The 21,838-nt window shown below is 63.4% G+C and overlaps 3 protein-coding genes and 1 long non-coding RNA gene across 12 annotated transcripts; 1 reads left to right on the forward strand and 3 right to left on the reverse strand.

Annotated features, from left to right (window-relative positions):
- Window positions 1-516: 516 nt before the first annotated feature.
- LOC113596180 (uncharacterized) lies at window positions 517-5,301 on the reverse strand. Its single transcript, XM_053209709.1, has 5 exons — window positions 5,244-5,301; window positions 4,806-5,021; window positions 4,509-4,595; window positions 3,595-3,701; window positions 517-2,239 (listed from the first exon to the last, which is right to left on the reverse strand). The coding sequence occupies exons 1-5, from the start codon at window positions 5,299-5,301 to the stop codon at window positions 2,009-2,011; spliced, it is 699 nt and encodes a 232-aa protein (XP_053065684.1). The 3' UTR covers window positions 517-2,008.
- Window positions 5,302-5,596: 295 nt separating this feature from the next.
- On the forward strand, window positions 5,597-7,270 carry LOC128312972 (uncharacterized). The gene is made up of 3 exons (XR_008293029.1): window positions 5,597-6,243; window positions 6,693-6,900; window positions 7,195-7,270. It is a non-coding gene; the product is annotated as an uncharacterized LOC128312972 (long non-coding RNA).
- Window positions 7,271-7,760: 490 nt separating this feature from the next.
- Window positions 7,761-17,698, reverse strand: PBXIP1 (PBX homeobox interacting protein 1). 9 transcript variants are annotated; one of them, XM_053209034.1, is made up of 11 exons: window positions 17,584-17,698; window positions 14,249-14,335; window positions 12,712-12,838; window positions 12,488-12,552; window positions 12,239-12,410; window positions 10,720-11,058; window positions 10,593-10,616; window positions 10,285-10,340; window positions 10,059-10,190; window positions 8,330-9,510; window positions 7,761-7,921 (listed from the first exon to the last, which is right to left on the reverse strand). In XM_053209034.1, exons 1-11 carry the CDS (start codon window positions 17,614-17,616, stop codon window positions 7,876-7,878), a joined length of 2,262 nt encoding a protein of 753 aa, XP_053065009.1. In that variant the 5' UTR covers window positions 17,617-17,698; the 3' UTR covers window positions 7,761-7,875. The 9 variants fall into 9 exon arrangements, with proteins under 9 accessions (XP_053065009.1, XP_053065010.1, XP_053065011.1 ...); XM_053209035.1 differs by lacking the exon at window positions 17,584-17,698 and adding an exon at window positions 16,826-16,959 and having other exon boundaries at window positions 12,712-12,853; XM_053209036.1 differs by lacking the exon at window positions 17,584-17,698 and adding an exon at window positions 16,826-16,957.
- Window positions 17,699-18,897: 1,199 nt separating this feature from the next.
- PYGO2 (pygopus family PHD finger 2) lies at window positions 18,898-21,705 on the reverse strand. Its single transcript, XM_027048422.2, has 3 exons — window positions 21,450-21,705; window positions 21,003-21,052; window positions 18,898-20,459 (listed from the first exon to the last, which is right to left on the reverse strand). Exons 1-3 carry the CDS (start codon window positions 21,550-21,552, stop codon window positions 19,392-19,394), a joined length of 1,221 nt encoding a protein of 406 aa, XP_026904223.1. The 5' UTR covers window positions 21,553-21,705; the 3' UTR covers window positions 18,898-19,391.
- Between the last annotated feature and the right edge of the window lie 133 nt (window positions 21,706-21,838).

Consider the following 21,838-nt stretch of genomic DNA (forward strand, 5'->3'; position numbering starts at 1 on the left):
TCACGGGGCTTCCAGAAGCTGATGCTTGAGGAAGCAGGTGCTGGCCTTGGACCACAGAGCAGTGGCCCCACGACTCAGGAACACAATTACCCCAGAGGGTCACCCCTCACTAAAAAGGCAGACCGTCTGTGGGGCACCTGGGGGGCTCAGCCAGTTAGGCGTCTGACCCTTGATTTCGGCTCAGGTCGTGATGTCATGGTTCATGGGATTGAGCCCCACGTCCGGCTCTGTGCTGACAATGTGGAGCCTGCTTGGGATTCTCTCTGTCTCTCTCTGTCTCTCTCTGTCTCTCTCTCTCTGCGCCTCCCTCTGCTCACACATTCTCTCACACAAAGTAAGTAAATAACAAAAAAATAAAAATAAAGAGAGGTTTGCTTCACTGACCCAGAAGACGGCTCGGAAGTCAAGTCCAGGCCTATTGGAGGAAGCCCGCTCACGGTGTCACCAAACCCAGAACAGTTTGAGCCCGCAGGGGACCAGGGCCTACACTCCTGCGGAGACGAGAGGAGGGAGGGAGGGAGGAGGCGGGCTTTGTCAGTGCCCTCCCAGCACCTCCCGGGGCGAGGGAGCCCTGATCTGCGGCACCACGGTCCACCCCTGCAAGGCCAGCCTGCCCCATAGATGCCACTGAGGCTCAGTGGTACCACCGGTTACCCTTCCTTCCGCTTCTGGCTCCTCTTCCTGTGGCCGTTGTGCAGCTGACCCAGTGCCGTCCTGCACCAGTGCCTGTGACTGGGGCCTTCTGTGCTCGATGACCGTGGCCTCGGGGGCCGTGCAGTGGGGCAGGTGAGGCAGAGCGTGGGGCAGAAGGAGTGGCAAAGAGGAAGAGAAGAGAGGCAGTCTGAGTCCTTGGGAGCCGAGGGAGAGAAGTCCGTTCGTTCGTTCATTCGTTCGTTCATTCAATGTCTGTAAATGCCTGAGACGCACCAGGTACCACTTGAGCTGGGACAGTGAGCGAACCAGAGCCTGCTCAAAGAGCATTTGTTCCCCTGAGGGACCGGCAACAATAAAGCAGCTTCAAAATAGAGCATGAGAAATTTCATCCCCAAACTGGAGAGGGGAACAGACATAAATTAACATCCGCCTGATGCTCTGATAGAAGCTGTAAGTGGCTCTAAGTGGCACCATCGCGTGGTTCCCCCTGCCTGAAACACCCTTCCAGCTGTCTTTCTGGGGAGCAGACTCTGAGTTGTACTCCAGCACTTAGCCTGTGACGCCTCCTCCCCACCTCCCCACCCCTCTGCCTTGGATCCCTGCTTCCTATGCTCCTGACATACCTCACGCTCACCTCACACTACGCTTACCGCTTACTCCCACATCCCCCCCCCACATAAGAGTTACTATTTCCTGAGCGTTTACTAAGTGCCAGACATTTATTTCCTCAATCATGTGACATAAACACTACTATCCCTACTGAAAGATGAGGCAACTTTAAGTGGCGCAATTACTAAATTTTTTCAAGTATATTTATTTTGAGAGAGAGACAGTGTGAGCAGGGGAGGGGCAGAGAGAGAGAGAGAGAGAGAATCCCAAGCAATATCCATGCCTCCAGTGCAGAGCCTGACGTGGGGCTCGAACCCACGAAACCCGAGATCATGACCTGAGCCGAAACCAAGAGTTGGACGCTTAACCGGCTGAGCCTCCCGGGCGCCCCGAAGTGTCGCAATTATGATGAGGCTCATTATGATTGAGACACTTGCCCAGACATCTATTAAATAGATTACCCCCCGGGATCACTCCGGAGAGAAGGGGCAAAACGCTTCTAAACACACAGGTGGACAGTCAGAGACTTACGACCGTCCCCTCCGTGACCCGCCTTCCCTAAGTTGCTAAGTGCTCAGTAAGGGTGAACCCAGAGGAAGGACAAGGCACCGGCCAGCTCTGAGTTTGTAAGTTCTCCGGCTTTAAGAAACGCCACACGCCGACATCCCTGGAGGTGAGAGGCGTCGAACCTCTCGCTGGACAGTGCGCCCTCCCAAAAGACCAACGGAAAGTTGGATTCCCCTGCTCAGTCTTCGGTCTCTGAATTATCTCCGTCGCTATGAGGCAAGTGTGTGACCTTCGTTCTTATGGCTGCAGCGTTCAGAGAGCACGTAGCAGAGTCTGTCGGCACCTCCAACTCCAGCTCCCGGCTGATCTCACCCAGAACGCCGGGCAAAGCAGGGATCCTCCGATGTTCAAAAGAAACAAGCTCTAAAAAGTCAGCTAGTCTGCCCATGGATGGTGGCCACGGCTCAATCCGGAATACGACGCAAGAACAAACAGGATTTTTGCTTAAGCAAGCCCTATACCCGTGGGGGGCTTGACCTCATGAGCCAGAGACCAGGAGTCGTGGGCTCCACCGACCCAGCTGGGCGCCCTTAAACAAAGCTTTTTTTTTTTTTTTTTAAATAAAGATTCAGGATTTAGAAAAATCTTTTTGTTCTGTGAGATTATCATGTACTGAATGCCAGCTTTGGAGCTGGGGACTGGCCCCACTTCAGCCGTTGAAGAGCGATGTGTTGATTTCATTCATGTCACCATTTTTCACTATCTTCGAGACAGACGCTGGTATTTACTCTCACAATGAGATGGACAGGCTCGGCTCCAAACCAGGAGCTAGAAGTGGCCGAGCTGGGTCTGCGTGGCTCCAAAGCCAGCGGTTCCGGCAGCCAGGGGGGCCTCCGGGACCCTCCCCCCCCAGCCCCGCCTCGGCCTGCAGTGTAGGTCCTCGCCTGTGTCCCTCCCCAGGCTGCCAGAAGGCAGGTCTGGTGGCGCCAGCCGGGCCAGGCCTGGGGAAGCACTGCACGAGCCACGATAAATAAATGAATGAGCAAATGGATGGCTCTTTGGGGGAGAGTCTGGAGGCCAGGCCTTTGCTCTGGAGGCTCCGAGGGCGTTTGCAGGCACCCTCAAGGCCGAGCCTCGGAACCCCACACCCCGACGTTCCGGTCCCGGGGCGGCTCCCCCCCGCCTCCGCCCCGCTGCAGTCCTCCACGGGCAGCCTCCTGTCTGTCTGGCTGCCACCCCTCCGAGTGGCGGAGGGGACACCAGACGTCCCTACAGCACCAGCACGAGCCACCCACGGGTGACTTCAAAGCTCAAGGGCAGAGGAAGAACCGGTTCCCCCAGACCTCGCCTTACAAGCTTGAGGAGCAGAGGGGGGCGGGGGCGGGGGGGGGGGGGACAGGGGACTCTTAGGGGTTGACAGCCAAGGGCTCCAGCCCCAACCCGCCCCTAGCAAGCTTTGTGACCCCAGACAAGTCATTTCTCTTTCTGGGCCTCGCTTCTCACTCTGAACCAGAGGCCGGCTTCATGCCCGTGAAGGGCCCCTCCGGAGCCAGCCTCCTCCTGCCCACAAGCTGGGGCGCATAAGGGGCCGCGGTGGCCAGAGAGGAAGTGCCACAGGGCCAGGTACCCACGTGGCTGGGTGGGAGCTCGGGCTTCCCGGCCTGCGGCCTCCTGGGGAAGGTGGACAGTGCCCGCGGATGGTCTTGGTCGCTGTCCAGCTGTGACAGGACCATAGGCAAGCCACCTCCTCTCTCTCTCTCTCTCTCTCTCTCTCTCTCTCTCTCTCTCTCTTACTTGTCTGTAAGAGGGTACTGACGGTCTTACCCTCTCTAACGTCTGCTTGTCCGTGAGATGGGAGAGCCGAAAAGTCTGTGGCCCAGGCGGGTAAGGGGCGGCCGGTCTCCGGGCAGGCCTCACGCCACGTGGGGTTTCTGCAAGGGCCGGAGGCCACATTCCGGATGAGCCAGCGTGGCGGGTCTGTTTGGTCTGTGGGTGACTGACGTTGCAAAGGGGGCTAACCCTTCCTCTCCACGGTGCACGGCTTAAGTTTCTGCCTTCCCTGCCCCAGCCTGGCAACCTGTCCCTCTGACCCTCAGCAGACAGGTCACTCCCCCTGCGGGCCACTCCCCCCACCCTTCAGGCTCAGTAAGGTTAAGAGTCTGACGCTGGTTGGAACTTCTCCAAGGGGGCCCTGACTTGGGGGGATGGGGAGAGGGGACGCACAGCGGGGGAGCAGTGAGGGACCTGCTGGGAGGCTGGCTGCCCCCCCATATCTGGCAAAATCAAGCCCAGCTGCCTTCCCCTCTCCACCCCACCCCCCCCCCCCCCCCCCCCGACAAGACCAGCCCCGCCCCTCCTCCTCTGCCAGCACTGCGGGGGTGGGGGGTGGGGGGGGGGGAACTGCTCAACCACCTGTGCCAGGGCTGGGAAACCCAGCATGTCCTCGACCGCCCGCTTTCCCCTGGCCTTGTCCCATCCAGGCCTGGGCCACTCGAACTCGCTGCTCTGGCCACGTTGCCTCTCTCCCAGGCTGTTGGCTGACACCTTGAAACTACCCCGATGTCACATCCTGGCCGCCCGCTGCACAGCGCCCAGGCCTACCGGCCCTGGTACAGGCGCCCAGCCTCCACTGCCCGTGGCAAAGCCCCTCCTTAGACTTGCAGGTGGGCCTGTGGGAGAACGGTGAGCATGAACTTAACCATCTGGCCCCAAGGCTATTCCCCCTCCCCGGGCCTCACCTCTGCCCTCATGGCAAATCCTACTGTCCTTCAAAGTCCAGGTCAGAGGCCAGCCTTCCCTCCTCTTCACGCCCTGCTGACTCCTCCCTGGCAGCGTGAAGAGAGAATTCTGCCTGTTAAATCCATCCAGCTGCTTGCAGGGGCGGGGAGGGGGGGGCGGTGCGGGCAGCACTGGGGTCTGCACAGCACGCGGCAGAGTGAGATGCAAGCTGGCACCCCTCCCCCGCCCCTGCCAGCTCCTGCCAGGCGGTTTGGGAAGATGCTCTCGGTGTCCACTGTACCGATGGGGAAGCTCACCCTGAAAGCAAGGGGGCGCCCGGCCTGAGGCCCGCAGGTGGGAGCTGGCGGGGACCCGAGACTGGTTTCCCCCCCGTCTTAGCTTGCTCAGACCAAAAGTCTGGTTAGAGGAGACCTGGGCGGGGCCTCCATCGGGCCCAGAATGAAGAGGAGGGGCTGAGCGGGGCGGGGCCTCTTCTGGAAGCTGAGGCCGGAAGCTGCCCAGCAGGCAGGTATCTCAGCGGTAAAATGGCAGGGGAGGGGGCTGCTGTCGTCGGGGTTCAGGGCTAGGCAGCCCGGCCCCACCCTGCAGCTCCCCTACCAGCCCCCCCGTAAGCACGTGCAGGTGAGGGCCCCGGGCACCCCTGCATCAGGGTGGCCCCGGGAGGTCCCTCAGGCAACAGCTGGCCTGGCAGAGGCGGCTGGGAGAGCGTCTTGGGAGGAACACACACCCCTGACCTTCAAGGAGCTTCTGGGGAGCAGGGGGTGCCGGCCCCAAGCTCACCCAGGACCACATCTCTGCCTCCAGAATGGGTGATGGGAAGCAGTAGGGAGAGGAGGCAGGGGGACTCCAGGGGCGGTAAGGGCTGGCAGGGGCACCAGGGAGGGAAGGCGGGGCTGAGGGCAGCGGGGAAAGGGCAGTGGAGGAGCCTGGGCAGGGGTGAGGGGCAGGGATGGCGGACTAGGGGACAGATGAGAAGTGAGTTTGGGGACCGGCCAAAAGAAGCAGGAGGCCCAAGGGGGCGCCCCTGACTCATGTGATTCTCCCAAGTTGCCCCTTGCCCCTGGGGCTGAGCTCTTAGCTGGGGGGGAGGGGTGGAAGGTCTCAGAGGAAAGGGCAGAAAGGTCCAGAGCTTAAACTGGAGGGGTCCAGACCAGACCCTGGGGGGCCACGCATGGCTGGGGGCAGACGCCAGTGGGTTTGCTCCCAGGTTCCCCCACCCCTGTGGGTACCAGCCAGAGCTGCTGTGGGTACACGAGGGTGACAGAGAGAGGGGCCTCGTGTCCTGTGATGGGGGTGAGGATCACCTACCTAGGCCAGCCCAGACACAGGGTAGCCACCGGGCAGTGGCCCTGGTGTCCTGACCGTCCCCAACAGACCCCTGGGGCTCCTGGCTCTCTTTGTCTCTCGGATATAGGGGACACAGCGGCTTCGGAGACCTCAGACCCAGCTCAGCGCTCCTACTCCCTGAGGGGCTAAGAGGGGCAGGGGGCTTGGGGACCCTTCCCAGCCTCCCCCAGACTTTGTGATGCTTTTCAGACCCTGAAAAGCCCCAAGCACCCACAACCTCTGGGAACCCAGGGAGGCCAGGCTGTGCCCCCTGCCCTGAAGCCAGGCCCCTCCCCGGATGAGGAATCTGGCCTCCCTTCTAGCCTGAACCCCTGCCCTGGAGACTCAAGCTGACCAGTCAGCTGTTCACGCAGCATAAATTCTGAGCACCTGCAAGCGGTGAGAAAGGTAAACAGGATAAAAAGGCATCCTCAAGAGGGGACGACGGTCTGCGGAGGGGACGAGGGCCCATGGAGGGGACAACAGTCCGCAGAGGGGATGAGGGTCTGTGGAGGGGATGAGGGCCCACGGAGGAGGCGAGGGTCCATGGAGGGGACGACAGTCCGCAGAGGGGATGAGGGTCCAGAGGGGACGAGGGTCCGTGGAGGGGATGAGGGCCCACGGAGGAGGCGAGGGTCCATGGAGGGGACGACAGTCTGCAGAGGGGATGAGGGTCCATGGAGGGGACGACAGTCCGTGGAGGGGACAAGGGTCCAGAGGGGACGACAGTCTGTGGAGGGGACAGTCCGTGGAGGCGACGAGGGTCCACGGGGGTGGGGGGGGGTGAGGGTCCATGGAGGGGACGACAGTCCACAGAGGGGGCGCCTCCTCACACATACCCTGTGCTCCTGGTTCAGCCCCCAGCCAGAGGCCCGCAGGAGCCCATTGGCTCACAGCCCTCCGACAGCCAGCGGTCCCTCCTGAGCCCCCGCCGCCCACCACAGCCCCTTCTGGAGCCGGCGGGCGCTCTCCCCTTCCTGAAGTCACACTGCGCCATTCCGTCCCTACACTCGCACGGGACGTGCAGGCCAGTCGAGGAGCCCGGTCAGGAAGGACTTCCGGGCAGTAAGTGGCCCAGCGGACTCTGGGTTTTGGGTGAGCGCAGGCCCTCACCTCACCTGGCCGGGTGGGTCTGGGTCTGGGGCCCTAATCAGTGCGGGGGGCCCTAATCAGTGCGGGAGGCGAGGTCGGCAGCAAACGTGGAGCTGGGGCGCCACCTAGTGGCTTCCCACCTCCCCAGCCCAGAGCCCGGTGGGGGTCCTCTGCCCCCTCCTCACACCCTGTGGCGGGCGACAGCTTTTGAGTGCCAAATACAGAACAGGCATTTTGCTTTCATCGCTTTATGTAATCTCTCCCCAGCCCCCCAGTCCCTTTGTTTGAGGATCAGAAACCCAAGGCTCCCAGAAATTAACCTGCCGAGATCTCTCGGCCGGGAGATCTCTCGGCCGGGACGGGGGCCCAAGGCTCACCCTCGGGAACCCATGGCCCTCAGCAGCTGTGAGCTCCAGCCCTGAGGGCCGGAAGCGGGTGGGGAGGATGAGGTGGGGACAAGGTGGGTGTGGGGTCCCCTGTGCTTACACACCAGCCCAGTGACGGAGCCCCCAGCCGACAGCACAGCCCCAACAGCGTTTCCTGGGGCTGAGTCTTCAGTTCCCATGAGGTGGGGCCGGGGAGGAGGCAGAAGGAGACTTCAGTCCCTGGGGGCTGCCGCTTCCAAATGTAACAAAACCCCAGGGAAAGCCCTCGTGCTGGGCCTCCATCCCAGGGGGCACAGGCCAGTGTGTGCAGCCAAGGGGCCCCTCTGAGGGCACATGCACAGACGCTCTCTGGCTGCAGAATCAGATTCCTGTCCCCCCCATGGCCCACCCCACCCCGCCCGCTGGCCCCCAAGCGTTTGCATATATTTGCATAAACAGCAAGACAGGTCCAGCTAAAGCCTTTTCTTGGCAACAGTGGCATCAGTGCAAGGCCGGGTGACTCTCCTAGGGAGCCGGAGAAGACGACAGTTCAACAGTCCCCGGGGTCAGGGGACCCCGGGCCTCAGCCCCTCCTCGGGCTCCGGAAGTGTCTGTCCTTCTTCCCTGACCTGTGGGGAGACCAGGTGGGGGCAGGAAGAGGCCTTCAGGACCACGCCGCATGGTGAGAAGAGGCTCCTGTAGCAGCGGGGACCTGTCCCCCCTAAGGCGGGGGGGGACGGACCCACCCTCCCGGTGTGAGGTCCCCGGCCAGCGAGGCAGGAAGCCTCCTCGGCACTGCAGGTACACGCTGGACACAAGTACTCCGGAGGAAAGGTCCCCCCAGCCCGAGGGGGCTCCCGGGACCACCGTGGGGCGAGCACAGGCGGCCTCCTGACCTCAAGGGAAGACCGGAGCGCACCTGGATGCTGCTCGAAGAGGAGCCCGCCGTGGATGACAAGTGGCTCAAACTCAAGACTGGGACTCAGGGCCTGTGCTCCCTCACCCCAACCCCGCGTCCCCCGCCCACAGCTGCCCACCTCTTCTTCAGTGCTTTGTCTCCAAAGAAGTGGCTGAAGATGAAGCCCTCAAAGTCATCCACCTCATCATCGTCACCCGTCTGTCTCACCGCCACCTCCTCCAGGCTGTCCTCCAAGGCATCCACAAAGTCCCGGAAGCGGAGGCGGTCATGGCGGAAGATGCCATCCTCCCCAAAGTAAGCGGGCGAGAGCGGCAGCTCCTGGGTCAGCTGCCCGGCCCAGGGCAGCCGCGCCAGGTAAGTGGTCAGCAGAGAGGCCAGCTCCTGTCGCCGCACCGGGGCCAGCTCTGCCCCGAAGGCCAGGCCCTCCTGCCGGGCACACTCGCGCACGCCTGAGCAGCCCTGTGGGGCCCGGTACTTGCGCCTCAACAGCTCGGCCCACGGTGCCGGTGCCCGTGCCGGGTGGCCTCGCCCGTCGCTAGCGCCCTCCTCCCGCTGAGGGTGCTGCTGCCCCTCGGGGGGGTGAGGGCTCCCACTCCTCCTAGGGGGCTCCTCGGGGCCCTGCCGCCTGGTGTCCTTCCTGCTGCCCCACTCCGCCCCCTGCGGCTTGCCCTCCCCCCAGCCCTCTGCCATCTCCCGGCCCTCACCCCCCCAGTTCTTTCTCTCCCGACCGGACCCCTCCTTCTTGTGCCTCCGGGGCTCAGCGCTCCGGTCCCCCTGCCCACCCCGCTGCTTCTCCTTTCCACTCCACTCCCTGGGACTCTGGGAGCGGGGCCCCCGGTGCCCGGCCCCTGAGGCGTTGGCACCGACCCCGGGGTGCTGGCCCCACTTCTCCAGGCCCTGCAGCTGCTGGGCCAGTCTGCGGCCCAGCTCGGCCAGGTCCCCTCGGCCCGCACCGCTCAAGCTCTGCTCCAGGTCCTGCCGCACCGCCCCCAGCAGCCGCCGCTGCCTCTCCAACTCGCGCCTTAATGCCTGGGCCTCCGCCTCCAGCCGTTCCTGCTGCTCAGGGAGGCCAGGGCCTGGCTCCCGCTCCCCGGAGACCCCGCTGCCCAGAGAGCCTCTGCTCCAGGGGACGCACACCCCGTCTGGGCCCCGCACGCAGCCGGCCCGCAGCCGCTGCAGCTCGGACTCCAGGGTGCGCTGGGCGGCCTCGCCCCGCCGCAGGGCCCCCCGCAGCCGCGCGTTCTCCTCTTCCAGCTCTCGGGGCTGGCGCACCAGGCTCTGAAGCTCCTCCTTCTGGGCCTGTGGTGGAGGGTGCCACAGGAGGGTCAGGACGGGCCCGGGGCCTCCCGCCCCGCTTCCGCCCATGGGAGTCGGCAGGACGCGGCCTAGGACGCTCAGAGAGTTTGGTTCTCAACCTCCTCGCCGTCCACAACCTGCACCGAGCCCGTGACCCCAAATTCCGTCACAGACCTCAGCTTCCACGTCCTCCTATAAGGACACACTTCGATCCGCCTGAGATTGACCAGACGCGGCTCTCGCGGCCCTTTCTGCCTCCCACACCCAGAAGAGACATTAATTGAGCCTCGGCAGTCCTTCCCATCCTGTTCACACGGGGCCCCGGGCAGACTGCACCCATCAGTCAGGGTGGCCTCAGGCAGCGGGGGCGCCGGCAGGGACGCCGGCCGGGACGCCGGCCAGGCCTGGGCCGTGGCCGCAGGGTGTGAGCAGAGAACCAGGAAGAAAGCCTAACTCCAGTGGACAGAGGAGATGGTGGCGGGAGGCGAGCAGAGGCAACTTGTAGGACACACACCCCTCCCACCCCTCCCCTCACCCCTGCGTGTGCCCACCTGGAGCTGGGCCTGAAGCAGCCGAATGTCCTGGTTCTCCTTGGCCAGCTTGTCCAGCAGGAGGGCCATGCTCTGCAGGCTGGGCACCCTGTCGGGGGGTGCTGAGGCCTGCAGCGGCTGCCCCAGTCCATCCTAAGGGCACAGGAGCCAGTGACCCCTCCCGCCCCACAGCCAGGCCACCCCGAGTCTCCCGGACGGTCCCCGCGCCCCCCACGCCATCCAGCACCTCCGCATCCGAGCCGGTGTCTGGGAAGGCCTGCGGCTGTGCTTCCTCCGTGGGCCCTGTGGGAAACCAAAGTCCCAAAACTGGCCCGCTCCCTCACCCCTGCACACACACGGTCACCCGCCTGCCCTGGGCCTACCCTACGGCTGAGAAGTCCAGCAGGAGAGGGCCGAGAGTCGCCCTGAGCAGCTGAGAAGGTCAGTGACTGAGCAATGAATGCACAGCCCAGGGGCCCTACTTCTGACTCGGGGAAACCGCCAGTGGCCTCCCTGAGGCTGGGCAGGGACGAGCCAGGGCCCCGCCCCACTCACCGCTGTCAAACTCCGAGAGGCCACCTGAGGGTGGAGACAGAGGGGCTGGGTGAGGCCAGAGTGGAGGAGAGGGGCAGGAGGGGTCGCGGAGACAGGGAGCAGGCCGCGGCAGGGAGGTAGCACTCACCGCAGAAGAGCAGGATTCCCAGGCCCAGCAGAACCAGGGCCCCAAGGAGACACATGTTGGGGGAGAGGCCCGGCTCCCCGCCCGCGCCCTCGCCGCGGGCCTGGCCCTCCACGCGCAGGGCCGCCACGGGCCGGGGGGTGCTGGGCTCCCGGCCCCGCCGCCTCCGCAGCCCCTCTGCCTCCACGTCTGCGTCTGTGTCGTCCTCACTGCTGGAGCGGTGGGCCTCCTCCACGGGCCAGGCTGGAGAACCAGTGGGCAGGAGGCAGTGAGGCGACCGCAGAGAGAGACATAGTGAGGGACCCTGCCCCAGTCCACCTGGGCGGTCTTCAGATGCCCGGCCTATGGTGGGAGGGGGGGGGGGAAGGGCGGTCCTTCTATCTGCAAACTCAGGGAGCAGCTCTTCCCTAAAAGCACCCCCTCCTCCACACGTGCCCCCCACCCAGCTCCCTCGGCAGCTCTGCCTCTCAGTCCGTCCGTCCTGGCTCTTCCCGGTCCTAAAGGCGAGGGTCCCGCGGGGCCCGGCCATCTCCCCGCACAGTCACCCGCACCACTGACTTTCCTCTGGAGCAGAGGAGCCCCCAGTCCATAGATCCTGACCTGGCCTGCCCAGAGCCCCGGGCCTGATGACCATCTGCCAGCCACCCTACCTGAGTGTCACCTGGGGACCAAGCTCTCAGTACCCCACCCTCCACACCGGTGCCCCCCCCCACCCCTGTTCAGAGAACGACCCCACTGCTACCACCTGGCCACCTGAGCCCTCCCCCCAGGCCGTCCCCCCACACCCCTGCCTCGTGTCTGCCTACCCTCTCTTCGGCAGCTTTCCGCGAGCACCTCGCTCGTGCCCTAAACGGCCCAGGTCTTGGCCTCTCCCTCCACCCCGTCCTTCAGCAGAGAAGGACTCGCCCACTCCTTGGCCACAGCCTTGGCCAAAGGCTCCTCAGCGCGGGACAGGCGGCCCCGTGCCTCTGCTGACGACCAGCAGCCTGCTCCTTCTCAAGATGCCCTCCAACCTGAACCTTCCCCCGACTGCTCCCGCCCCTCTCTCCCTTCCCTCAACTGTCCCCTGGCTGAACCGCTCTCCCCTCCCCTCCCCTCCTCTCCCCTCCCCCCTCCTTTCCCCACGCTCTCGGTCTGACTTGCATTGGGTTCAGACGAGTCTGCCTCTCACACGGGCCACGCACCGCCCACCCCCCCTCCCCTCCTGGGCACAGAACTGACACGTGAAAGAGGCTCAGGGAACAAGAGTTGAATCTAGAAGCGAGAAAAGAAGGCGCCTCGTGGCACAAGGGAAAGAGTCAGGCAGACCCAGGCCCTGCCGCTTACCAGCTATGTGACCTCGGTCAAGTCACTTGACCTCCCCGAGTCCTCGGGGGTAGTGGTGAGGCTTCACTGACACAGGGCAAGGCGAGCACTATGCTGCTAAGTGCCGGGGCCTGGACCAGAACCGTGCTCAGCGGCAAACGCCCTGCCCCCCATTCCTTCCAGAGGAGAGGAAACACAGAGACCAAAAGGCTCTCACCTGCGTTGGGAGATGAAGGCAGGCTCTGTGGGGGGCTGTGACCCTCCAGGTCCTGCGTGTCTCGTGTGTCTTCTGGGCCTGCCACCACAGGGGCCTCCTCCAAGTCTCTCTGGACCACCATGTCTCCCAGGCCGGGGGGCTTCGTGGCACAACCGTCACCTTCCAGGACACCCTGAGCAGACACAGCCACGAGCGGCTCCAGGCCTCCCCCTCTCCAGTTGCCCTCCCCAACCCGGTGAAGGTCCTCACCTTGGCCTCGGTCTTCTCTGGCAGAACGGGACCGCACTGGGGACTTTCAGTCTGGAAGGGGGTCTCTGCAGTGGACGAAAAGGCCCAGGAAACATACCACTGTCCCCCAGATGAACTTCCCACACAGCCCTCTGGCTCCCACAGGCCCTACCAGATTAGAAGGGGCAGGAGACCCCAGAGCGTAGAGGAAGGCGGCTGCACCCGCCCTCAGGAGGGCCTGTTACCTTCTCCATTCACGGCCCCAGCTAGTTCATCAGCAGCTGCCTCGAAGTGGCTCCGAGGGGCCTGGGGAGCTTTCTCGGGTTCTGGGTCCGTCCTGGATTCTGGGCCCAAGGTCTCCACGGGCAGGCCCTGGGGGAGGGGGTGCTCCAAACCAGGAGCACGGGTGCTCTGCTGGGGTCCCTGGGGCCAGCCGCACCCACATCTCACAAAAACCTACACGTGCCACAGCGAGCTAACGCGAGGTGGGGGAGGGCGGCGGGCGGCAGCTCCTCTCTCTGACCTCCCTGAGCTCGCTTGACCTCCCCTCCCCGCCCTGCCCTGCCACCGTGAGGGACTTCCAGAGGCAGCTGCTGGCCAATGGAAAAGTGCGGCTGGGCCAAGACACCCCATCACCTAGGAACCTGGTGCCCCCCACCCTCCCAAAGAAGCCAGCCAAAGCCGGGGTCTCCCACCTCCCCACAAATGGAAGCTGCTGACTGGCTGGGAGGTGGGCGGCCGGCAAGAGAACAGAGCCCCCTGGCCACTTAAAGGTCACGATCATGTTCCCCATGGGTTTCCCTGTGGCGTCCACTCGACAGGTCGCCCACTTTACTCGCATCTTCCAGGCTTTTCTGGCCTTTTCCACTGCCCCACACGCAGCTGCTGGCAGCCGACAGCTTGGCCCGCCCCCTCCCCCCCAGCTCTGCCCTCCCTGCACACCCCTGCCCAGCAGGCCTGCCACCCGCTCACCCAAGCAGGGCTTCTGCAAGCCCTCCAAGGATCGTTGTGCGCCTCAGTCCGTTTCTGTGCAGTTTTCAAACCACTCGTTTCACCACGGCCACCCCTCTAAGCCAGGAATCACAACCCCCTCTTACAGCGGGGGACAGAGAGGAAGGCCCCACAGTCGTTCTGGGCCGGGGCTCTGGCCCCAGGCCCTGTGTCCTGCCCTCGCTCCCACCCTCACGCCCCTCCCCCTGGCGGTCCTAACACCCCAAGTCACGGGGCCCGGGGCCCTTGATGAGCTTTCTCCGGCCCCCTCCCCCTTCTTGGTGGCTTTGGGGGCACAGGAGCCCACTGGCTTCCTGCCCCCACTGCCAGCCGCGCTGCCCGACCTTCGAAACACTCCCTCGTTCACCCCACCCACAGGCAGTGACTGTCCCGAGGCCCTCGAACTCACGGCCCTTCTGTGACTCCCCCGCCCAGGAGGAGGCCTGCGTGCCTGGGCCGGGCCCGGGGTTTCTCAGGCTCTGCCCCACTCCGCTCCAACACTAACACACGTGCCCGCCTCACCCCGTCACCTCCTCGGTCTCCCCCCAGATGGCTTTCCTGGCGTTGCCTCAGGTCCCCTACTCTCAGCAGCTGACGCCGCTTGGGCCCGAGCCAATCCTCACACCTGACTCCTGGGGCCTGCTCCCCTTCCTCCTGCCCCTGGAGCTCCTCTCGGCCGCCAGCAGGAGGTGACACAGGTGCCCAGCAGAACCGAGCAAGGGGACAGACCCACAAAGCAACCCAGCCCCGCAGGAACTTCTCTCCCACAGGGTTCCCAGGTCTGCATCCTACCTCTGAGCCGGCAAGCACCCAGCTGTTGTCAGAGTCTGGGCAGGAAGCCATGGTTGCTGGGGTCCCCGAGGGGGCTGTGGCTGCCACCTGCGGAGAAAAGTGCTCTTAAGGACCCCGGTTCCCTTCAGCAAAGGCAGGATGCAGAGAGCAGCCTTGGCTGGGTTCCCGGGGCTGAGCAGTGGCTTCCAGAACCAACCCTTCGAACCCTGACACTTGAACTTTCCCGGGCAGTATCGGCTCTTGCAGATCAACACCTGTCAGCACACACAGAGAAGTTCACCTGTGGTCCCTGGGAGACTGAACTGACTTTGAAAGGTCAAAGCACAGAGCTGGAGAGGATCTGGGGGTATCCAGGCCGGCGCCCCCAGGTTAGAGCCAGGGGAAATGGAGGCGTCAAGGCTGCTAACCTGCCCAGGATGAACAGCTAATGGGAGGAGGGAAGAGAACAACCACCCAGGCTCCCCCACAATCACCCCCCAAGCCCCTCACCGGGGCTCAGAAGCTGAGACTGGATGGCCTCCTTCCCACTGAAGTGTCCTGCCCACCATAAATCCTTCCTACAGGCTGGTCAGGGGTTCTCGACGCTGGCTGCACACCGGGGCTGCCCCAGATTCTGATTCAACTGATTTCGGGTCAGACCCAGGTATGGGTCTTGGGGGTTTTTTTTGTTGTTGTTTATTTGTTTTTTTAATTTTTCTCTTTAATGTTTATTTATTTTTGAGAGAGAGAGAGAGAGACAGGTGAGAGTGTCAGACGGGCAGAGAGAGGGAGATACAGAATTCGAAGCAGGCTCCAGGCTCTGAGCTGTCAACACAGAGCCCAACTTGGGGCTCGAACTCACGGACGGTGAGATCATGACCCGAGCCGAAGTCGGACGGCTCCACTGACTGAGCCCCCAGGCGCGCCCCCCCCACCCCCCGCCAGGCATGGGTCTTCTTGGAAACCTCCCAGAAGGCTCTCTCCTGTGCAGTCCGGCCTGAGAACACCTGACATGGCCCAGACGCGTTTCAGCACGCCCTTGGTAAACCTCCTCATCACGCTGACTCTCCATTCTAAGTTCTGTTTCCTTTCTATGTAATCTGCACAGTGTCATCCCATGGAACTCAAGGCAACTGGGAAAAGGGTTTAAAGACAGCCATCGTTTGTCAAGACCTTACGGTTTGCAAAGTGCAGACGAAAATCAGGGCTGCGGCCCTGCGCCCTGCTACTCGCCTCTGACTCGGCAGGTGGGGGTGGGAAGTCACGCCAGCTTCTGAAGCCTGACACAAAGTGGGGTAAGGAGCGGGAGACCTGTCCTGTCACTCCAGCCAAGACTGTCCCCTGAGTCTGGGCAGCTGTGACGGGGACCTGGCACAAGGCAGGAGGATAAGATGAGCTGACCCCCCCCCCCCAAGTCTTGGGCTGTGGTCCTTCAGAGGAGGACACATGACTATTCACAGAGGGGCCAAACGGGGGGCACAGGAGCAGGGCTCTGTAAGGAAACGCTAGGAAGGGAAGTGAGGCTTGGGAAGAAACGCTTAGGGACCCCCGCGCGGCCCCCATCTATTTAAGCTGGTGCCAAGTCCTGCGCAGGGTCCTGATACTCCTGCGGCCTTTCAAGACCCACGCCCGGGACAGACAGCTGACGGTGTCTTCCCCAAGGCCTGTGCCTCCTAGACACACACAGCCGACCCACAGGCAGACAGGAAAATGGCTGCAAGGACCCCCACACCACATCCAACGGGACCCCCTGGCCAGCTTCTGAAGGCATCCACACAGCCAGCCCTGTTAGGCCTGCCTGCCACTCTCGGGCCTTCCGCCGCCTTCTGTCACCATCTCCCCATTCCCAGTTGCTGCGCGTGACTGTTAACAGGTGGTGGCAGGAAGGAAGTGGCAGCAGCTTGGGCTGAAGTCTCTGTTTCTCCCTGGCTGTGTACAGCCTGCTCGGGTCCTCCAGAACCAGGAACCATGGCAACCGGGGTGATGTCAGACTCACTGTCTCCATGGAAACCAGCCCCGGCATTTGGGTCAACAAAGACAAATACTTCTGAGCCCCAAACAGGAGACAGTCTGGAACCCCTGCACCCCGAGTTCCAAACTCTGCAACTGCTTTGTCCGTAGAGTGCATCCAAGATTCCAAAAGATGGCCCCGTTCTCCTCAGCCCGCATCGCTTTACCTTTTTAGGAAGTTCCCTTCTCGGTCCAACCTACATCGCTCCCCGTGGGGTTTCAGATCTCGTTCCGGTCTACCTCTCCACCTCCACCCCTCCCCACAAAAACGGACCTTGAGGCTTGTCAGACACTCTGCTGTTCCTAGGGGACAGCTAAAGGGGGAGCTCTCCCCCCCCTGCACAAGCTGGCGAGTCTGGCCCAACTCAAGCCCTGTAGGGGTGGCTGCCCCAAACCTCGGAAGCAAAGGACCCCGGCGCCACCAGAGCATGCCCGGGGCGCCGGAGCAAGTGCCGGTCCGGGACACGGCCGTCCCGGACGCCGCCTCTCCAGGCCCAGCAGGGACCAGCAGCTCCCGGGTCCCCGGGGCAGCCCACGCCCCTCCCGTGTGATGGGGTCCGCGCGACCCCTGCCCCGCCGGGGCCTCACCTGACCCAGCAGTACCCGCAGTCCTCACCCGACTTGTTGCGGCCTCCCCGGGTTTCCAGCCCAGGAGAGGAGGGGCCCACGTGACCGGGACTGGCCAATGAAGAACCGGTGTCCCGGAGAGGGCGGAAACTTTGGGCCAATCAGCGCTGGAATCGAGAGCCGGAGGAGGGGAGGGGGACCTGCCGGGCCCCGGGCCCGGGGCTCTCCTCCCACGGTCCGCTGGGCTTCCCGCAAGCTGGGTTTTCGGTGACCTCGCCTACTTTCCCAGTGTAGAAACAGTTGCTAGGGGGAAGACCCAAAACTGAAAGCGAAGGGTGGTACCTCCCGAGACCTCAGGGGCCAGGTCGACCTCAGGACAGACAGGGACAGCTGCAGGATGGGGGAAGGGAGATGGCATCCCGTGGGTTGGAAATAACCCTCCCACCGCTCTCCTCGCCCTGGGCCAGTGCAGATTAAGGATGCCACTGCTACTTTTCTAAAGGGGACACCTGGAAAGCATGCCCGAGGGAAATCTGCTAGATCAGGGGCAGCCCCCTTCCCACTGCACTTGACCTGGAGCTCTACTCGACCCCTAACCCAAACAACTGGGGGAGGGGCAGTAGGCACTAAACCCAGAAACACCAACGGCACTTGCCTCCCTGAGGCCCTGGCTCCAGGCCGGGTCCAGGAATGTGCCCAGAAAAGCACTGCTTTCCCACACCAGGGACGCAGGGGGAGGGGTGGCGCACACAGGCCTCCCTCGGCTCCTCGCCTGGTACCAAGGTCACCTCAGGGGCCAGAATCAACACCATTCTCTCTTCCACGAACCCTGGGCACGTAGGTATCCTCACCCCTCAGGCATCCGCGCCGGCGGTGGCAGAGGTTCGTTCCAACCTTCGTGTGCTGAAACAGCCAGGAGTCCTCGTCTGGACTTTCAAGTCATTTTATTAATCCAACCGTACAAAAGACCCCCACCACCACATCTCTGCCACCCCCAGTTCCTTCCAAATAGTGTAGAGGGGGCGATTGAGCAGACCCCTCCCCAGGAGCCACTTACAAAAGGCGGAGATGGCGGAGGAATGGGGGGAGACGTCACCAAAATAGCAACAGATAAAAGAGGGGCCACAGAACCACAAACACAACACACAGCCGGGGGCGGGAGGCCGGACACCGGGGGAGGGAAGCCGAGGCCCCTCCCTCCCTTCCCACGGCCTCGAAAGCGGCTGGCTCCACCCGTGCAGGCAAATGAGTTCTTCACATGCTAAAGTCACGGGGGGGGGGGGGGGGGGGGGGGCGGTAGGGTGGTGTGTGTGTGTAGGGCGGTGGGTGGGTGTGGGGGTGTGTGTAGGGTGCAGGCAACCCCAGCTCCTCGCCAGACCACATGTGTGCCTGCTTCCCCGCCCCGCTGAGGACCGTGGGCACCAGCCCGGCCCGGGGCCCACATCCAGCAGGCAGCGCCTACGAATCAGTATGTGGACACATCCAGCCCAGCGTGGGGCTCTGGCGGAGGGCCGTGAGAACTGCTAGAACACCTGGCCCCGAAAGGCCTACAGAAAGGTAGAACACACCCAGGCTGCGGACTGCACTTCGGGGGCCATGGCTAGGACGGCCCCACGGCCTCCCTCCCCCGCGGGCTGGGCCAGGGAGCCTCGTCAGGAGATGAGGTATAAGGGCTCCGTGCCTTTTCAAGCTTTCCTTCAGTCGAGCCAGGGAGGCAGAGGGATACAGGTGCCGAAGCTCTAGACCAGCGCCAACACTACTGTGCAACAAACCGAGGGGGGGGGGGGGGGGAGGCATGGGGAGCACTGTACAACCAGAGTCCCAGGTCCCAGGACAGTCCAAACCTCAAATATCCCGGTCAGACCACATATCCCAATTTTTGGCAAAAATACGGTCATTAAAAGCCCGAGAGAGGCTGAGAAAGGGCCAGTGGCTTTGGTATGAGGGACACAGGTCCAGACAGCATCTCTTTCGCACAGTCTTGAAGCCCCAAATCACCAAGAAACTGCCCCAGCCGGGCGCTCTCCTGCTTCTCCAAGCTATTTGGTTGTCTGAGGGGGTGAGGCTTGGGTACGTCGTGGAGGAGGCAAGGGGAGGGTAAGAAAAGGGAAAATTCCCCATTTATTACCTAAAGCTGTCTCCTAAAGCCCATGAAAGCGTTACCGCGGGGATGGGACCCCGACTCCTCTGGCCAGAAACCTTTAACACTTCACTCCAAAAACTAAGGCTGCCGCTGCGGGGCTGGACAGGAGTGTTAGGCACAGGTGCTGGGGCGTCCGTCATCTGCACAGAAGAGACCCCTGCCCTCCGGACCTTCTTCCAGCCTCTTCTCTGTTGCAGCCATACCCCTAGGCCTTCAGAGATGGGAGCCACCACAACGCTGGTAGGGCTTTGGTTTCCTGATCTCTGCAGATCTCAACGTGTACAGGTAATTTTCCAGAAAAGCGAGCGATCCAGACTCTTCTGCCTGCCCACCTCAGGTCCTTCCCTGCCCTCAGGAGCCACCGTGTCTCTGCCCCCTGGGGACAGGAAGCCAGTGGCAACGAGGACCGAGAGCCAGACTTGGGAACCCTCACCCTCGCCAGGATCAGCCATCGTTAGCAGCCACCAGCTGCCCCACGCCCTCGCGGATGTACACGGACTGGATCTCCTTGGTCTTGAGGCAGAGATCGCAAGCCCAGACGGCGGAGGCCTCGGTGGTGAGCAGCCCGTACGCGCTCTCAGTCATGCCTGTGCACTCGCGATGGAACCACTTCTGGCAGGAGGCCTCGCACAGGATGGCGTCCTGGTCGTCATTCACCTCGCTGCGACAGGCGCCACACGGGTACACCAGGCCTGGGGGAGGCTGAGGCCCTGACCCCCCACCAGCTTTGCTGGGGGGCGCCAGGCTGTTGGCATCTGGGGTTCCCCCCCCCCGCCCACTGCTGTTTGGGGGGAAGCTGGGCTGGTTCCCGTTAACGGCAGCAGCTGGGGAGCCTGAGTGAGGTTCTGGGGGAAAAGCAGTGGGAGCAGGGGGATTCAAGGGCTTTCCCCCATCCTCACCACCAGGGCCAGGAAAGCCAGGGTCCGGACCAGGGAAGGGACTTGTGTTTGGGGGCAGGCTGGGGAGCCCCTGACCAGGTCTCTGGAGAGGAGAAGGGCCAAAAGGTGCCCCTGGCTGGGCAAAGCGTTGGGGGAGAGAAGGAGGGCCCAGCTCCCCTCTGGGAGGCTGTCCCATGGTGGGTGAGATCATGGGGCCAAATCCTCCCACCGGGCCTGGCATCATCTGCCCACCAGGAGGGCTGAAGTTTTGGCCCAGAGGCTGGTTGAAGGGTTGGCCAGGAAAGTTCATGTTGCCTGGAGGTGCGTAGCCAGGGCCCTGGGGGGGCATGTTGAAAGCTGGGCCCATAGGATTGGGAGGGAAAGGAGGGGGCTGGCGACGGAGAGGCTGGGGACCCCCTCCACCCCCAGTGCCGTAGCCTGGGGGTACCTGGCCTGCCATGCCCCCCTGTACGCGGAAGCCTCCAAAAGGGACAGGACTGCCAAGGAACGGAGGGGCTGCGCCCCCCACCTTAGGGGCTCCGAAGTCATCCTCAAAAGGGTTGGATGCAACCAGGTGATCCACCATGGGAGTCGGGGGTGGTGCAAACTCCGTCAGATGTGAGTATGCAGGGCCCTAGTGGGGAACAGAGGACGAAGAAAGGATCACAGAAGGAAACACACAGCTAGAAGCCAGCAGAGCCGTAGAAATGCAGGACTTGTTCTGGAGGCTGGTAAAGGCCAGCTCGGATCCCAAGTCAAGACAAACCTCAGAACATAACGGAAACAGGAGGTGGAAAAAGCAGACAGAACCGCACTGGAATCCTAGCTCTGACTCCAAATAATCTGGAGACCCTCGAACAAGTACTCAACGTGTTAAAGCCTCAGATCCTCGTGTGTAAAATAGGGGCAGTGCCCATCTCCCAAAGCTGCTAAAGTACTAACAGCACAAAGCGCTAGAAAAAAGATGACTCTTCCTGACAGATAAGATCCTTGGTCAAGTGGCCTCACACACAGCCCTCGCCCACCAACCCCCCCCCCCCCGCCCCGCCCTCGTTAGGAAGTTGAGAGACAGGACCAGAAGCAAGGAAACGTTCTCTTCTCCCCGCACTGAGAGGCTACATCCCAGCCTACTGGAGTGGCAGCTAGGAGTCACCCCCCACCGTCAAGCACCATTCACCTGAGTATTTGACTTCCTTCGCTTCTTTTCTGGGCTCTTCATCTGCAGACCTAGGAAGAGCAGCAGAATGCAGACCCAAATGCATCTCCCTGAGGCTGCCCCGACCTCCTGCCTCCCGGACGCGCCGGAGCAGCTCTTCTAACTTGGACACGCGCTTGCTCATTCACTTAACAAACACGAACAAAGGTGCGCTACGAAGAACGCTGCACGGCCGCACTCTCGGCTGCCTCCTCCCTTAAATGAGACACCCCCCCCCACCCCGATGCCCTCAGACTCCCAAGTGGCTCCTGGAGTCCGTGCGTCTCCAAACCCTAGGGTCCCCAATCTGTGACAAGGACCCCCCCGTCCCCCCGCCCGAGCCTCCCTTCGGGTCCCCCGGTCCCAGGAACCCCCGCCTGCGCCCACCCGCCAACGTCCCCCCGGCCGCCAGGTCCTGGGCGCTCTCACCGGCCTTGCCCTGCTTCCTCCCGGTGCCGGGCGGCGCAGGGGGCGGTGCGGGGCCGCCACCTCCCTCCAGCTTGTCCGGTGGGGGCGGCGCCGAGGCGGCCATGGGGCGGGGGGGCCGGGGTCAGCGGCGGCGGCGGACGGACGCGCCCTCGGGCGGCACCATCGCCGGGAGGGGGCTCGGGGCGCCCGCGAGGAGCGGCCAGGCCGGGCGGCGAGGCCAGGCGCCGAGCGCAGCGCCAGCCGCCCGCCCGCGGCCGCGGCAGCAGCCGGAAGCGGAAGTCGGCGTGGCCGCCGCCGCGCGGCGAGGGGCGGGGCCCGGGCCGGACCACCCGGAGCCGGAGCCTGGGGGGAGGGGGGAGGCTGGAGGCGCCGCTGCGGGAGGGGCCGCC

Source organism: Acinonyx jubatus, chromosome E4, assembly GCF_027475565.1.
Source record: "Acinonyx jubatus isolate Ajub_Pintada_27869175 chromosome E4, VMU_Ajub_asm_v1.0, whole genome shotgun sequence".
NCBI classification, from domain to species: Eukaryota; Metazoa; Chordata; class Mammalia; order Carnivora; family Felidae; genus Acinonyx; species Acinonyx jubatus.

Coding starts and splice junctions, on each gene's coding strand:
- LOC113596180 (XM_053209709.1), bottom strand. CDS start 5,301: ATGTGGTCCTGGGTGAGCTTGGGGCCGGCACCCCCTGCTCCCCAGAAG. Junction 5,022..5,243: donor TCCCCAGAAGCTCCTTGAAG/GTCAGGGGTGTG, acceptor TTTACCGCTGAG/ATACCTGCCTGCTGGGCAGC. Junction 3,702..4,508: donor GATTTGCCATGAGGGCAGAG/GTGAGGCCCGGG, acceptor CGGCCCTTGCAG/AAACCCCACGTGGCGTGAGG.
- PBXIP1 (XM_053209032.1), bottom strand. CDS start 16,355: ATGCACTCTACGGACAAAGCAGTTGCAGAGTTTGGAACTCGGGGTGCA. Junction 12,854..14,248: donor GGGTGCTTGCCGGCTCAGAG/GTAGGATGCAGA, acceptor CCTGGTTTGGAG/CACCCCCTCCCCCAGGGCCT. Junction 9,511..10,058: donor TGCTTCAGGCCCAGCTCCAG/GTGGGCACACGC, acceptor CCTCCACCACAG/GCCCAGAAGGAGGAGCTTCA.
- PYGO2 (XM_027048422.2), bottom strand. CDS start 21,552: ATGGCCGCCTCGGCGCCGCCCCCACCGGACAAGCTGGAGGGAGGTGGC. Junction 21,053..21,449: donor GAGGAAGCAGGGCAAGGCCG/GTGAGAGCGCCC, acceptor TGCTCTTCCTAG/GTCTGCAGATGAAGAGCCCA. Junction 20,460..21,002: donor GAAGGAAGTCAAATACTCAG/GTGAATGGTGCT, acceptor GTTCCCCACTAG/GGCCCTGCATACTCACATCT.